This window comes from Enhydra lutris, unplaced genomic scaffold (assembly GCF_002288905.1).
Source record: "Enhydra lutris kenyoni isolate GAN:26980312 unplaced genomic scaffold, ASM228890v2 scaffoldscaffold6, whole genome shotgun sequence".
In the NCBI taxonomy this organism is placed as follows: domain Eukaryota; kingdom Metazoa; phylum Chordata; class Mammalia; order Carnivora; family Mustelidae; genus Enhydra; species Enhydra lutris.
Genome location: NW_019154090.1, coordinates 29,712,311 through 29,728,577, shown reverse-complemented (window position 1 = coordinate 29,728,577; position 16,267 = coordinate 29,712,311). Strand labels below are relative to the sequence as shown.

At 58.9% G+C, this 16,267-nt stretch overlaps 1 protein-coding gene across 1 annotated transcript; it reads left to right on the top strand.

The window, feature by feature from the left end:
• The first annotated feature begins 2,439 nt into the window (after positions 1 to 2,439).
• On the top strand, positions 2,440 to 15,259 carry LOC111141734 (ADAM metallopeptidase domain 33). Its single transcript, XM_022494524.1, is given in 24 exon segments — positions 2,440 to 2,557; positions 4,573 to 4,652; positions 6,905 to 6,981; positions 8,697 to 8,775; positions 8,990 to 9,066; positions 9,151 to 9,340; positions 9,788 to 9,853; positions 9,936 to 10,007; positions 10,280 to 10,446; positions 10,533 to 10,617; positions 10,751 to 10,893; positions 11,414 to 11,591; positions 11,722 to 11,811; positions 12,028 to 12,223; positions 12,343 to 12,451; positions 12,544 to 12,742; positions 12,820 to 12,897; positions 12,988 to 13,096; positions 13,176 to 13,323; positions 14,610 to 14,637; positions 14,639 to 14,702; positions 14,797 to 14,847; positions 14,850 to 14,959; positions 15,203 to 15,259. Coding segments are annotated over 24 exon segments (2,556 nt in total). The 5' UTR covers positions 2,440 to 2,454.
• The last annotated feature ends 1,008 nt before the right edge of the window (positions 15,260 to 16,267 follow it).

Below are 16,267 nucleotides of genomic sequence, written 5' to 3'. Positions count from 1 at the left end.
TATCAGCTCCAGGCACAGCTGGACTGGTCTGGCCAAGGAACCTCCAGGAATGCAACCCCACTAGCTTACAAGTAGTTAATCAGTACTACCTTAAGGATATATTTACCGGATGTACCTAATGAAACCTCTACCAAAAAGAACAAATATACTTTTCAGATTCCAAGCCTCTTGAGATGAAGAAGACCTCCCAGGGAACCAGACAAAGTGGCACCAGGGCACCTGTTAACACGACCTCCTGGGCCTCCAGTCAGGGACAGCCAACCTTCTCAGGACAGTCCTGCCCCCAATTTTGCCCTTAAAACCCTTCACTTGCAAGCCACTGGGGAGATCGGGACTTTAGAGCATTACTTTCCCATTTTCCTGGGCGGGTCTGTACCAGTAAATAGCTAATCTTTCTTCACTGCAAAAGTTCTGTGCCACTTTTACTTGCCTGCTGCCCACAGGGTGGACAAACTCTCCTACTTGGTTTGGTTACAGAACATTGTATCTGGATTATGGTGGTGAGTACAGAGGCGCATGAATTTATCAAGTTCATCTAAATGGACACTTAGAACAGGTGCACTTTATTTTTTTAAAGATTTTATGTATTGGGCGCCTGGGTGGCTCAGTGAGTTAAAGCCTACGCCTTCGGCTCAGGTCATGATCCCAGGGTCCTGGGATCAAGCCCCACATCGGGCTCTCTGCTCAGCAGGGAGCCTGCTTCCTCTTCTCTCTCTGCCTGCCTCTCTGCCTACTTGTGATCTCCATCTGTCAAATAAATACAAAACATCTTTTTTTTTTTTTTAAAAGATTATGTATTTATTTGAGAGAGAGAGCGAGAGAGCGCGAGCATGGGTGGGGAGGAGGGGCAGAGGGAGAGGGAGAAACAGGCTCTCCACTGAGGAGGGAGCCTGACTCCGGGCTGGATCCCAGGACTCCTGAGATCATGACCTGAGCTGAAGGCAGAAACTCAACCAGCTGAGCCACCCAGGTGCCCCAGGTGCACTTTACTGTATGTAAATTATCTTAATAAAGTTGACTTGAAAACCTGAAGTAATGATAATAGGATACTAGTAAAAACCATAAGACTACTTTACATGCACTGATCGGAAGCACCTCCGAAGTGTAGTAAGTGGGGAGAAAACGGTGTAGAGAAATGTTAATAAAAGAAAAAAGATATCTGTATCGTCTTGGATGTGTGTAAACTAATCCAAAACCTACACAAGGAGCTAAGGATAGCGGCTTTGCATTGGTTGGGGGATGTGGGCTCAGAGGGTGGGAAGAAAAGGGAGGGATGATTCCTGTACATCTTATCATATTTTGTTGTATATCAGACCTACACAGGGTTCCCTATATCTGCTGCAACTCTTCCTAAGGGAACGTCCGCATTTGTTCCCCAAAACAAATAGATTTGCGTAAGAGTTCGCACCCCTCCTGGGGCACCTGGGTGGCTCCGTGGGTTGAGCGACAGACTCTTGGTTTCAACTCAGGTCATGATGTTCCCTGGTGAGATTGAGCCCCAGCTACACCGTCCCCCCCACCCCCGACTCAGCGAGGAGTCCCTTTTAGATTCTCTCTCCTCCTCGGACCACCCCTCAAACAAACAAACAAAATATTAAAAAACATATTTAAAAAAGAAAGTTAACACCTCTCGCTATCAGAATACGGCTACTCGTTCTCCGGATTTACTACTCAGTACACAAACCTTTAAAGAAAGAAACAGATGTTGCCAAAGCAGGAGGGATCCCCTGCGTCTGGGAGTCTGTGGCTTTGCGCAGTTGTTCCCGGCGGCCACCCCAGGGACAGGGGCTGCCCGCGCCCGCCTCGCCTTTGCCGGGCACCAAGCCCGCAGCACCGCGGCTCCACCCGCTCCCCCGACCCGCGCGCAGGGGCTGGCGGCCACCCCGACGCCCAGGAGCGTTCGGAGCCGCCGGGGCACCTGCCTCTCGAGGGCGCCCGCCTCCTTTCTCCTCGGGGCACTTCCGCCGGGTTCGGGCCAGGGCCCCTCTGGGCAGGGTCGGTGAGCAGGCGGAGACAGATGTCCGCCCAGGGGACCAGGGAGGGGGGCGACCCGAGCAGCAGCAGGTGGCCCCCAGCCCTGCTCTCTCCTCCACCAGCCCCCGATGGCCCTCAAAGGGCCTTCCGAGGGGCCCCGCCCCATCCCCACTCCACACCCGCTCCGCCCCGGCGGGGAGAGCGCGCCCAGACCTACCCCGCGGCTTGGCGCTGGCGGATTCCCGAGGGGCCGCACGGATTCCGCCGACCCTGCTCCTAACCTTAGACGGCCGCTCCGGTTCCCCGAGGGCGCACGGGGTCTGGCCCGGGGCCAGGGTCGGGCGGATGGGCTGCGGGGTTCCGTGCGGGGTGGCGCGGGAGGCGGCCGGCCGGCTGTTCTGGGCGTGGGTCGGCCTGGATCCAGCCAGGGCGGAGCCGGGAGCCGGGAGCCGCGTCGTGGAGGCCGGGGCGCTCTCAGCGATGGGCTGGGGGTCTCGGAGAGCTGGAGGGTCGCGGGCGTGGCTGCTGCTGCTGCTGCTCTTGAGGCTAACTTTGCCGGTGTGGGGGGTCAAGGCGTTTCAAGGTGAGTGCGACGTCCCCCGCCTGGCCGGCGAGGTCGCTGTCAGCCACCACGGTGGCTGGGAGGACAAGGGAGGGTCTCCGCAGGACCTGTTCGGGGACTCTCAGCTGTACTTGGGCTGGCCTTGTGGCCCAGACTGACACACTCTGCCCAGATGCCACAGTGCCAATAACAAAGCATTGGCGGGGTGGGGGGTGGGGGGGTCCCCTCTGAGCATCTGCCCAAGTTCCCAAACTCCTCTGCCAGGTTTTTCTCCCTTGACCACCCCCAGACTCCACCCACCGGTGTGGACTTTCCCGCATCTCCCTCCCTGAGGCCCAGCGCACTGGTTGCCCAGAGCCCCTGCTGTGCCCTCAGACTCAGGCAGCCCGCATCCCAGGGCCTGGGGGGCAGTGTGTGTGTGTTGTTGATATTGTTGCCTTGTTTGATGAGATAGAGAGAGGTACTTCAGCAGAAGGGGCCCTGGAAGGTAACCTCCACAACCCCGGTGTGCAGGAGGACTGACTGAGTCCTGTTTCTTCTATGGAAGCACCCTGTGCAGGGACTGGAAGCACACCTGGGAGGGGGCAGGAATGGCCAGCTGGGCTGGGCAGCCTGGGGGCACTGGGTTCCAGAGCACTGTCGGGGAGTACCCAATAGGGATAGGGTCCTGTTCTGTCCTGGGGTCCCAAGAGGGTAGGATGACAGCCCTCATGCCTTTGGATGGCTGCTCCTCCTCAGCCTGGGGTGGGGGGTGGTTGGGAGAGGGTGGGATGACCCCTGAGATGGCGTGGAGAAGGGCTTTGTAATCCCCAACATCACACTGGCTCCCTAACCCTCATCATCACAGCTCCATCTCTGCCTCCCCTTCTTCCTCAGGGGTGCCATGAAGAGAATCCCCAACCCGCATGCACACAGGCACACCCTCTTCTCTTTACCTGGGAGGCCCAGGGCCAGCAAGAGGAAGTTCTCCACACCCAGTTAGTTCTCTCTGGGATGGGTTGCCCCCCACTTATGCCTCCTCCTAGATTCACTCCGATCCCTCCCCTACCGTGGCAACTGGCTCATCCAAGCCAGGAGGGCTTCCGGGAGAAGGGGACTCCTATAGCTGCTGCTATTCTGGGTCTCTGATCATGAGGTCTGGGGGAGAGGATGGAGGAAGAGAAAGGAGTTGGGGTGGCCTGGCAGGAGCTGGAACACTTCCACAGTCCGCTGTCTGAACATGGGGTCAGGGCTGGCTGGGTGCTGGGTAGCTGTCAGTTCTGGGAGCTGGGCTCGCTGCCCCAGGGATTGTGTCAGAGGACAGGGAGGGCTGCCTACAGGCTCTGGGCTGCCTGGGGCTTGACTCCTGCAGGGCGGTTGTGGCAAGAGCTGCTGGGACCCACTGTGGGGTGCGGGGCTTGGAGCATTCCAGGGGAGCATTCCAGAGCCTTCTGAGTAATGCTTGGCTCTGGTATTCCTCCAGAGCCCCTTTAAGCACGCAGGGCCTGGGAGCACTCAGGCTGTGTCCCCCCAGGCCGCCCCACCTTGAAAGATCCTGGAATCAGCCTTCTGAGCTAGGGTCCCTGGAAGTCCTGCTTCCAGCATGAGGCCCCCCAAGGGGAGTTCTGGACAAGGTGGGCTTCCGCAGACATCTGGCTGTTGTTTTTCCCAGATGGCGGAGACACAGGCATCCTCTCTTCACAGATCTCTCACCCCAAAGGCATCTGCTGCCCAGTCTAAAAATACCCCAGGCTGCCTCCCCTTTCCCTTCCCTTCTGCACTGGGGGCCTTGATCTCTTCCTTGTGGCCTCTGACCCCCAAACCTCCCCCAGGTCAATGCGGCTCCTACCTCCCCAGCTGAGCTATCGTTCCCAGGCTTTCTTCTGCCTGGTGGTCCCTCGGTTCCAAGGATACCCCATGGGTGGCCATCCTTTCCCGGGCTTTGAATGTGGAAGATGGAGTCTCTTGTTCTACCTGGCTGAGGTCCTATAACCTCATCCCTCCACCGTCCCCACCCCCTATGCTCCCCCTCATCTTTTACTCTGTCCTCCCCCCAGGAAACCACCCTGGAAAACCAGTCACCTTGCACTGGGTCCTGGATGGAAGAGTCAGGCGCGATGTCACCCTGGAGGAGCCGGTTAGTGCCAGCTCATACTTCCCCTCGCAGGGGCCCAGGGTCTCCCAGCCCCTCTGCCCCTCCTTCTTCAGCTTGGCAGTTTGGCTGGGGTCCTTTTGGCCCCTTCCCGGAGGGTTGGCAGGTGGGGGTGGGGAGATAGCTGGCTCACATGAGCCTTCACACATGGAAGTCATTTTCAGGCTTCCTCCCCCTTGCTCCCTCCCTCCCAGAATTATCCAGGCCACCCCCATCTCCCAGCAGAGGTGGAGCCAGAATTTGTGGGGCCTGAAACTTTTCAGGGACCTCTTTAAGAAAACACCCAAATATCTTCCTTTTGCCAAGTTTACTAGAACATGTTACCCTGTGGACACATTGTTGTTCCCTCTGGGAAAACTTCAGCCTCCCTGGCTCACGCAGAATCCACTTCTGGGCAGGGGACACTGGTCACTCTCCTAGTGTTGTCCAAGGGCCCCTGACTTTGTTTCTCCAGGATGCTCTGCCCTAGCTTCCTGTCAACGCCCACCCATCACTTCCAGAATAACTGTGTCCCCATCTGTATTGGTCACACAGCTGTGCTACAAACCAGGAGGCCAGTGCCCTTGGTATCCCCATTTCACAGAGAGGCAAACTGAAGCCCAGAGAGGTTGAGAAAGTGTCTAAGGTCACACAACCTGAGACCAGAAGCCCAGAACCCTGAGGCCCACTAAAGTCTGAAACACTTGTAACCATTAACCAGTGCCCCCCACCCAGATCTAGAGAGTCCCCTTCATCCTGAATTTTCAGGCAGGAGAAGACAACCCACTGTCTAAGCCAGCAAGGAGGAAGGCAGGTGGACACTGTCATTAAGGCTAGGAGGACCCCATAGGCCCCACAGCTTTTAACCTTGGACCTTCCCTGGGTCTCTGAGACCCTCAGGGGCCCCCATTCAAGCTGGCCCAAGCTTTGAGTTGGTTGTCCTGGACACCACTGCCAGAAGAGAAGTCTAGGCACATGCTGGGGTCACAGTGACTGTGGTCCTCCCTCCCGGTCCAGCCTGGGCTGTGATGAGGCTGGGTATCCCAGAAGGCATTGCTTTCCCCTGCCTCCGGGAAGCCTGCCAAGATGAGGACAGCAGGCAGAGTTGAGGCAGCGAGTCCCGTCCAAGAGGTGGCAAATACCCACATTTCAGGTTAGGGGTGGGGTGCGTAGTGAATAGCAGGGTCACCAGGAGGGCAGGAAGCAAGGACATCAGGGGCTTTAGGACAGAGAGAGGGGAGCCCGGGGCTGGTGTTGAGGTAGGAGGAGGCTTTCCATCTGGGGCAGCTGTCCGTGCTTGGGGCCAACATTTCTCCAACAAAGTAAGTGGCATTCTGGTCATGTGAGCTCATGCTTAGAGCCTTGGAGAGGTCTCTTGGCTGGGGTGGGGGAGCTTGTCTGCTCCCCACCTGCAGAGAAAAGGACCCCAGAAGAATCTGAGCCCCTTGGCCTGGGGCCCAGCCCAATGCATGGTGGGATAAAAGGGAAGGGCCAGCAAGGGTGGGGGCCCACGTTCCGAAGACACAACAGCTCTCCACGATGCTCCTGGGCCCACTCCAACTCTGGGCCCCCAGCCAGGCAGAGTGGACAAGGCGGGGCAGAGTGGGTATTCCCACAGGGTGGAAGAGGCAAAGAAGCTGTGGGGAAGGAGAGGATGGCCCAGGCTCGGCCTCCTGACATCTAGCTGAGATGTTTTCCTCTTGGCCTGGAATTGGGGGGGCGGGGTGAATGTTTACTCCACAGGCTCAGTGAAGCAGGTGTGGGGCAGGCCTTCAGGAGGCCAGGGAAATTTTTGATTTGTCAGAATTGGACAAGGAGGTAGTAAAGTCTGAATTCTACAGGGACTGGGGAGCAGCAAGATACAGAAAAAAGAGGTTGTAAGGATGCCCGAGTCTTCCACCCAATGTCTTCAGGACCCAACCGTCCTCTCCACTTAGAGCAAGGCTTCTGGATGTGAAGCAGGAGGTAGAGCCAGAGGAAGAGCCCGGTCACCCTGTGTAAGGCAGCACACCTTTCTGGGATGCCTTGTCTCACCTCTCCGGAGGACATTCACCTAGCGGGTTGTGTCAAATGCCTGTTGTCAGAACCAAAAGCACCCCGAGTTTGGGAACATATATGCCTGCATATTCTCACCCCCACAACCATCCATACCTACCGTGGCAAGTGGGGAGCCTGCTGCCCCCTGCCCCCCGACTCTCCCTCACCAGCCTGCTCCCCATCCCACCTGCGCCCTCAGCCCTGCTCTCCTTCTTGCCCAGGTCTTGAAGCTAGACTCGGGGCTGGTGGCCTTGAAGGCTGAAGGGCAGGAGCTCCTGCTGGAGCTGGAGAAGAGCCAGTGAGTACCAGGCTGGGGAGGAGGCTAGCAACCAAGAACAGCCCCCCACTCTCTGGGGGGGGGAAATCTGTGGGGGGCAGGGACTGAGGGGAACACATGAGGGAGGCTGGCTGGAGGGAGGGTCCCAGAGGCAGGGGTAGAGGTGACAGAAAAAGGCATGCCAGCCCATGACCGGGTCCCTCAAGGCAGAAACAGGCTGCTGAGGCTGGGTCAGGCCAGCTGTGAGGCACACACCCCACTCCAGCCCCAGGAGCACCTTGTTAGCTTCCTGCCAGAAATGAGTGAGCATCACCCTGTGGGTGCTCAAATCGGGTGCCAAGTCCGAAGAGACTCCGAGATGGATTCCATAGTTGGGTAGGTGCTCAGGGCTGAGGGGCAGCAGGGACAAAGGTGTGGTAGCTAGCAAATCAAGGCACTTTCAGGGGGAGGCAATTTGTCTGGCTTGCCTGGAGGGTCTCCATCTGCAGGGAAGGGAGCAGTGGGAAATGAAACCGGGGAGACCCGTTAGGGCCAGATCACAGAGGCCATTTTAAGGCTGAGTGTCCAGGATGAGGCAAAGGCAAAGATTCTGAGCTGGTGAATGAGGAGGCAGGGCTGGGCCAGGTGGGATGGGTGTCGAAGGTGGAGCGTGGGGTCTGGAAACCGCCCAGACGGAATTACCCCAGCTTTCATTCATTGAGTGCTTGTTTCATCAGACGCACTGTTGCAAGCACTCTACACATGCTGACTTCTTCCCCCATGGAGCCAGATGCACCAGGAACACATTCTAGTTCCACACATCTCAGCACAGTTCTTCTGGGGTTCAACATCCCCACACAGGAAAGGGGGTAACCACATCACCTACTCCTCAGGTTGAGTGTGTTGTGTGTGTTGGGGGAGCCAAACTGGAGAAGGTGGAGGAAAGACTATGAGGTGGAGAAGCAGGCATCGCAGGTCTTTGCGGTGGTCTGGCAGTAAAGAGGTCAAGGCGAGATGGGGGTTGAGGATTTTCTTTACAGAAGAGAAATTGACTCATGGTTCATTCACCTTGGTGAGAAGGACCCTGGAGAGATGGAGAAGAATGGTGGTATCGTTACTGGAGTGGGGTCTGAAGAAGGTGGGGATGGGGATTCCTGCTCTGGTGGGCAGGCAGGAGCAGCTGTGAGCAGGTGGGGATTCTCCTTTTCTCCGGAAGCATGGGGTGAGCATCACTGATGGACAGGTGGGGAGATATGTACGGTCTAGGAGCCAGAGAAGATCTGAAGGATTTGGGGGGCAGGAAAGAAGACAAGAGAGGGTTGACCAGATGCCCAACAAGGCTGAGCAGCAGGCAGGGCCACCAAGGGAGGTTGCTGCACTTCCTTGGCTCTGGGTCCCACTTCCTCATCAGTGTCTCCTGAATCCTCCCTCCTGCCCCTCCCCAGACCAACAGACCCAGATGCCTGCCACAGGTCCCACAGGGACCACAAACTCTTTCCCCATTCCTGCTCCTTCCTAGTGCCTCCCACACCCCCACTTTCCACACCTCAGCCATTGCCAAGGCTCCTTCCTGCCCTCCACCTTTCTCCCTCTAGTCCAGGGTTTTTCTGATCCGAGCAACGCACAGTGGTTCCTGTCCATTCCCGAACATCCACGTGGGTGCTTCCTCAGTGCTAGCATTCAGGGAGGAAGGCTGGGAGGGCATCCTGGAAGAGGCCAGGCTGAATTAGGTGACTCCTACAACACCCCCTTCCCAGCAGGCTGCTGGCCCCAGGATACACAGAAACCCACTATAACCCAGATGGGCACCCAGTGGTGCTGGTCCCCAACCACACGGTGAGATACTTCCATGGGCTCTGAGGACAGGGTAAGGGTGCGGGGGGGGGTGTACTCCCTGAGGACCTCTCCACCATTCCTTCCCCATTCTCCTCCTCTTCTTAAGGAGAGCCTGCAGCCAGCCCCCCACCATGCTCTCTCTCTCTCTCTCTCTCTCTTACGCCTCCCAGTTCAGCCCTGGCTGAGCTTTGGGGCTGGGTCCCTTGCTCTCCAGGACCACTGCCTCTACCATGGGCACGTGAGGGGCTTCCCTGACTCCCGGGTGGTCTTCAGCACCTGCTCTGGGATGAGGTGAGGCATTCTGGGGGAGGGGCCTGGGCCTGGGGCTGGGGAAACAGTCCCTTCTCACCTTTCTCTGCACTCCTCGAACCCTAGGGGCCTGATCACACTGGACAGGAATGCCAGTTACTATGTGCATCCTTGGTCAGCCAGAAACTCTGAGGCCTTCGTCACTCACAAGATGTTCCAGATCGGGCAGCTGCTTGGCTGGAAAGGGGCCTGTGGCCACAGGGATGCCAGGAACAAAGGGGACATGGCTAGCCTTTCTCGTGCCACTCAGGTCAAGGTCAGGGGCACCGACAGGAGTGGGAATGAGAATGCAGTAACGAAAGCCCTCCAAATCACAAGAAATAGGAATACACAGTCCCAGTTCAGGGCCTCCAATCCTAACATTTCTATCTGGAGGGTGAATAAACAAGTTCTAGCCATCTTTAAAGCTAAATTTGTGGGGTGCCTGGGTGGCTCAGTGGGTTAAGCCTCTGCCTTCAGCTCATGTCATGATCCCAGTGTCCTGGGATCGAGCCCCGCATCGGGCTCTCTGCTCCGCAGGGAGTCTGCCTCCACCTCTCTCTCTGCCTGCCTCTCTGCCTGCTTGTGATCTCTGTCTGTCAAATAAATAAATAAAATCTTAAAAAAAAAAAAAGCTAAATTTGTGCTTCCTGGGAATTGAGGTTAGCGGTCAGGACTCAAGCCTGGCAGCCTGCCACTGAAGGTCAACATTGTCTCTCCCCAGGAGAGGCGGGAGGTCGGCAGGAGCCCAAAGTTCTTGGAGCTGTACATTGTGGCTGACCACACGCTGGTGAGCCAGAGGTCCCAGGGGGCTGGCAGGGTGGGATGGGGCCGGTTCAGCCTGTGACACCCTCTTATGTCTGCCTTTCCAGTTTTTGACCCAGCACCGGAACTTGAACCACACCAAACAGCGTCTCCTGGAGGTGGCCAACTATGTGGATCAGGTTGGCGTTGGTGGAAAGACAGCCCTGATGGGGGTGACTGCCACATAGGCTGGCAAGTCCTGGGGCAGGAGGTGGGGGGGCTGGGAGATGGGGGGGTGTTGTGGTGTGGCAGGGTTGGAGATGAGGCCAGGAAACTGAGCAAACAGGCACCCCAGGGAGGAGCACCCGCACTGTGGCCCGTCCTGTCCTCACTCTCCCCACCCCACCCTCCTTCACCCCCCCCACCCCCCCTCACCCCCGTCTTCCTGTCCTCACCCCCGTCGCGTCCACAGATTCTCAGGACTCTGGACATTCAGGTGGCTCTGACCGGCCTGGAAGTGTGGACAGAGCAGGATCAGAGCCGTGTCACGCCAGACGCCAATGCCACGCTCTGGGCCTTCCTGCACTGGCGCCGAGGGCTGAGGGCACGGCGGCCACACGACTCCGCGCAGCTGCTCACGTGGGTGCCCCCAACGCCCACGCGGGGCCCCGACCTGGCGGCCCAGAATCCTGGCCCCTCCGGGTCATGCTGCATTCTGCCTTCAGGGGCCGCACCTTCCAGGGCGCCACCGTGGGCCTGGCGCCCATCGAGGGCATGTGTTGCGCGGAGAGCTCCGGAGGCGTGAGCACGGTGAGCTCCAAACCCCTTCCCCCGCCCCCTACAGCAGTGGGGAGCAGGGGGCAGGAGGCAGGGGGCAAGGAAGGGCTAGGGGGAGGAGGCGGCGTCCCGGCAGCCCGCCCCGACTGTCCCCACTACCTCTCAGGACCACTCGGAGCTTCCCATTGGCGCAGCAGCCACCATGGCCCACGAGATAGGTCACAGCCTTGGCCTCAGCCACGACCCTGACGGCTGCTGTGTGGAAGCGGCGGCCGAGCAAGGCGGCTGTGTCATGGCCGCGGCCACGGGGTACGAACGCCGCGGTCAGGCAGGGGCTGTGGGGGAGGCCCCGCGGGACCAGGGCGCTTTCCTTTTCTTTGGGAGAAATGGTTACGCTTCTATTTTCTCTTTCGTAAAATGGGGATATGATCATAGCACCGCCCTGAGAGTTCTTTATGACGCTTGAAGGGGGAAAAGGCAGAAAAAGTGGATTGTCAAAAGTATGAAGATTATTTTCAGAACATTCTAGCAAGGATTCTCCAGCCCCGGGAGGAACAGCTCTAGGTCGCGATCAGACCTCGAGTCCTGGGCTGCCTGGTCCTGGCGTGACGCCTTCCAGCCTCGGGCTCACAGCGTGACGTTGTGCAGGTTCCCTGCCCTCTCTGGGCCCGGCTTTTAGAGGCTCCGGGCCGCTGGTCGCTTAGGCAGTATGATTGCGTCCGGGGTCTGTGTGGCCAAGTACAGGGGGTACTGGTGGGAGGGGATGGGAGACGAGCAGGGGGCCGAGGGTGTCGGTGCCAGCACGCCGGATGCCCTTCCCCGCCCGTAGGCGCCCATTCCCGCGGGTGTTCAGCGCCTGCAGCCGGCGCCAGCTGCGCGCCTTCTTCCGCAAGGGGGGCGGTGCGTGCCTTTCCAACGCGCCCGACTCGGGGCTCCTCGTGCCTCGGGCGCGCTGCGGGAACGGCCTCGTGGAGGACGGCGAGGAGTGCGACTGCGGCGCCAGCCAGGTCAGGTCCGCGCTCCCGGCCCCCGGCGACCCGAGGCTGGCGCCCCACCCTCCCCTTCCCCAACGCCCCTCCGAGGTCTGGGGCGCGGCATCCTTACCGGCTGGTCCCCACATCCCCTTTTCGGCTCCAGGAGTGCCCGGACGCCTGCTGCTTCGCCCACAACTGCTCGCTGCGCGCTGGGGCCCAGTGCACCCACGGGGACTGCTGCGCTCGCTGCCTGGTGAGGGCGTGGGAGGCTCGGGGTGAGGGGTTAGGGGGCGCTTGCGAGCCCGCCTGTTGGTCTTGGCTGATTGGCGCGCTCGGGTCCCCCGGCGGGTGCCGGCTGTATTGGAGCAGGGGCCTGCCTGGCCCTCCAGCCTCTGTGCCGCGCTCCCCGTCTGGAGCTCACGGTCTTTTGTCCCTCTGTGCCTCGGCCAACCTCCCTCCACCTGCGTAGCTGAAGCAGGCCGGCGTGCCGTGCCGCCGAGCTGTGGGTGACTGTGACCTCCCAGAGTTTTGCACCGGCGTATCCCCTTACTGCCCCCCGGACCTGTACCTCCTGGACGGCTCGCCCTGTGCCGGCGGCCAGGGCTACTGCTGGGATGGCGCGTGTCCTACACTGGAGCAACAGTGCCAGCAGCTCTGGGGGCCTGGTGAGACTACCGGAGCACCCCGGCCCATCCTCGGATGTGCGCTGTTTTCTACTCTAGGGAAGATTGGGGGGATTGCTAGGGGGACGGAAGCCAGTGCGGTTTCGCCCATGCTTCCTCAGGCTCCAGCCCAGCACCAGAGGCCTGTTTCCAGATTGTGAACTCTGCGGGAGACGCCCATGGGAACTGCGGCGAGGACAGCAAGGGTGGCTTTGTGCCTTGTGCGCAGAGGTGGGGAGTGTAGGGGAGGGCGGGGAAGCTGGGTAGTGCGCTGGGGCAAGGACACATGTCACTGTTTGATCGCCCTGCACTTTCCTCCCCAGGGATGCTCAGTGCGGGAAGCTGCAGTGTCTCGGTGGGGAGCAGCGGCCACGCCCACCGCACACTGTGCCGGTGGACTCCACCATTGGACTAGGCAGCGATGAGGTGACCTGCAGGGGAGTCTTTGTGCTGCCCGGTGTCCAGCTGGATGTGCTCGACTTGGGCCTGGTAGAGCCAGGCACTCAGTGTGGACCTAGCATGGTGAGCCCTGCACCCTTCCCCCAGTGCCTGTGGGAGAATCACTCCCCCTAACTGCCCAGTGCATACACTGCCCCTAGGTGTGCCAGGACAGGCGCTGCCGAAACACTACCTTCTGGCAGCTTGAGCGATGTCTGGCAGCCTGCCATGGCCGTGGGGTGAGTGGCCAGAATGTGATTGGGGTGGGGCGGTGATGACCTTGGAGTTCCTGACCCTGTGGGATCCTCCTCCTCTCTTCTCCTCTGTAGGTTTGCAACAGTAACCAAAACTGCCACTGTGCTCCGGGCTGGGCTCCGCCCTTCTGCGACAAGCAAGGGTTTGGTGGCAGTGTGGACAGTGGCCCCATGCAGCCTGAAGGTGTGTCCATGGTGGACAAGTGGGGAGAGGCTGGGGAGGTGCCCCTGCTAAGTACTCAGACTTACCCTGTTGTCCACAGACCACAAGGCCTTCCTGCTGGCTGTGATGCTTAGCTTTGTGTTGCCGTTGCTCCTGGGGGCTGGCCTGGCCTGGTGCTGCTTCCGGTGCCCAGGATCCCGTCTCCTGCCATGCCTCTGGAGCTTGAGGAGGGATGCCGCAAGCCGAGGGTAGGCTCTGAGCCCACTCAAGCACTCCCTGCTCTGCAGAACTCAGCTGGGCCTGGGGAAGCTGGGGTGGGGTGCTCAGACCTTGCTCCTGGCTAACAGAGGAGGGGGTGGGCAGAGGTGGTAGAAAGGAGCCTTGAGCAAGAGGCCACAGTGGGTGGGTGTGGATCCCCATGGGGCCCCCAAGCCCCCCAGTTACTGTGGTTCAACCCCCTTGATCCCCTCTTCTGTCTCTCCCACCAGGGGACTGCCTCACCCTAGCCTGCCTTTGTTCTACCAGCTCATCCTGCCAGTCTTGCTCCACTGTGCCCTTCAGGACTTTCCTAGCCTCTCACGACTCCTCTGCCTTTTTCCACTTCCTCTGCCTAAATCTCTTCTGTACATCTTTCAAGTTCACAAATGCTAGGCCTGGCACCTCCTTTCACTCCACACCACTGCTTAGCTAGGGGGCTGGCTGCCCTTGTGCCCAGGGCCTGCTCCTCACCCAGTTTTCCGTGACCTGGGAGGAGGTCACATGATACCTAAGCAGGGTTGATCACTGGGTGCTGGGCAGGGGAGGCCCCCTAGGGCACATCTGACACAGCCTGACCTTGGGAGTGCTCTGGACAAGTTGCGGGCAAGGGCAGGATTTGGGCTAGAGACTGGGGCTGAGGGCAGCCCGGACAGGGGCAGGGCACCAGCCAGGTCCTAGGTCCCGAGAGGGCTTTGACACGATGAGCAGTGATTGCAGGTCTATGGGGGACGAGCAAGGTGCTCAGAGTTTGGTGTGTCAGCATCAGGGGGCCTAGAGGCCAGGTGCGGTGGGGGCACCCATGTATCATCACTAAGGCAGAGTCTCGAGTGCAGTGGATACTGTTTCGGAAAGAGAGCAAAGGACAAGGCAAGGCTCTGGGAGATGGGACGTGGGCACCCAGGCATGGCTCAGAGTCATCGAGGGTGGCAGGGCCACCCAATGGCAAGGGGCTCAGGAATATCTGATATTGGGGAGCACAGCCACCTGTCTTTGGAGCCTGAGTGATGCCAATATCTGGAGGGTGCCAGGATGTTGGGGTGATGGCAGAGCTTGAGAAAAATGTCAGGGCTAGAGAGAAATGCCTGTGGCCCTGGGAGGGCAGGAGCCGGACCTGGAGCCTAGAACCCCAGGGCCTCTCCCAGGAGGGAGCAGGAGGGGAAAGGGAGGCAGGGACATAGACCAGAAGGGTAGAGGCGCATTAAAGGCAGAACTCAGGTCAGGTGTGTCTGCTCAGGACCACTGTGCCAGCCTCCTGCCCTCTTATCCCACTGCTCAGGCCCAAAGATGGTCCAAACAGGGACTGCCCCCCCCAGCAGTGTTCACTCCATGGAATTGGGCCCAGCAGTCATTGGAGAACCCCAGCCCTTGGGTGAGAGAGGCACAGAAGGAGATGGGGACGGAAGTGAAGGATGTGCTCTTGCCTTCCACCTCCTTCCAGATGGGCCCCCCTCCTTTCCATGTAGCACCCAGACACCCTGAGGCCCCTGTCCCCACCCTGCCCCAGGGACTCCTGCCAGTGTCACAATATGTGGCTTCCACCCATTGCTGCAGACCTTGAGAACTCTGCCAGAGCCCAGGAGCCACCTTGAGGAGCCTTTGGCTGGGTGCCCTGCCTGCCACCCCAAGGTAGGCGCGGCCTTCCGCACATCACCCACCACTTCTGTTGCCCCAACTTGGAGGTTGCTGATCTTGGGTTATTATGCAAGTGAGACGTGACCTTGTGGAAGAGCATTGGTCATGGAGACCTGATGCTGGAAGGCCTTAGGGTGGGAGAGAGAGAAGTCGTATCTCTTCTTGGGTCACTGATCCTCAGTGAGGGAGGAAAGGGGGTCTTGGCCCTCAGGGGCAAGCCTTCCTCTTCATTTTCAGCGGGTCAAGTCCAGAAGCCGAGATCCTGTTGCTGGTGAGAGGGAGCTCCTGAGATGAGGATACTTACCGTCGACCGCTGGCAGCCTCTCCAGGGACTTGGTCTCCCAGGCACAGAGCCGCAGAGTCAGACCATCTGCACTTTGGCAGCCTACAAATTTCTTCCCTAAGTTGAGCTTGCCCACCTACTCCAGGACCCCAGAGCTTTATCAGAAGGTGTGCAGTGCTGTCCCCATTCCTTAGGACTAGGGAATCCTGGTAAGGTACATACTGCAGCCCCAAAATCTATCAGTCCAAGGAGTGAAGGTCATGTAGTCACTGACCTCCCGTCAGCAGGATGGGCATGACCCAGCCTCTGTCTGGGGAGCCCCGGGGGTCTCTGCTCCATGTACTTTACCCAGACCCAGGTCTGCAGAGACTGGTGACTGCTGGGCCAGAAGACAGTCCTCAGGGCCCTACAGTTCAGACGGAGTCCACTTCCCTGGAGCCTGGCCCCAGCAAACAAACAAAATGAAACAAAACAAAAAAATCCTTGGGACCCTCCTCTTTTGCTTTTCCTGCCTTATCTTGTCTCTTGGGCGCTTCCTCAGCCTCACACCTGTTCTTGGTCCTGCATTTGAGGTTTCAGAGGAGTGTGGGGTCTGCTGTAGACACTACTCACCCTCTCCTCCATTCCATGGGAGGGGATAGTGGGAGCTGTTTTAAAAAGGACACCCAAGTAAAAGTCAAAAGAGAGACAAGCTGCCTTTGAGCCTCTGTGAGTCTTTCTCTGTGTATCGATTCAGCCCCAGGGGGCTCCCTATGGGTCCTAAGGGGTGGTAGCTGGTGGGTGGAGCCTCAGATGGCAGCCAGGGCCCCAGAGGTACCTGGGCATAGGATGCTGTTCCCTAGCTTGAACCATCCCTTTGCCCCACCTCTTTTGCCTCCCTTGGAGATTCTGAGAAGCCACTTACTCATGGAAGAATTGCTGGGTGACATTCTGTATCAGTCAGCTGTTGCTATAGAACAAAACCACTCCCAAAACATAGTAGTAGCTGGAAACAACTAATTCTGTGAATTGGAAAATTA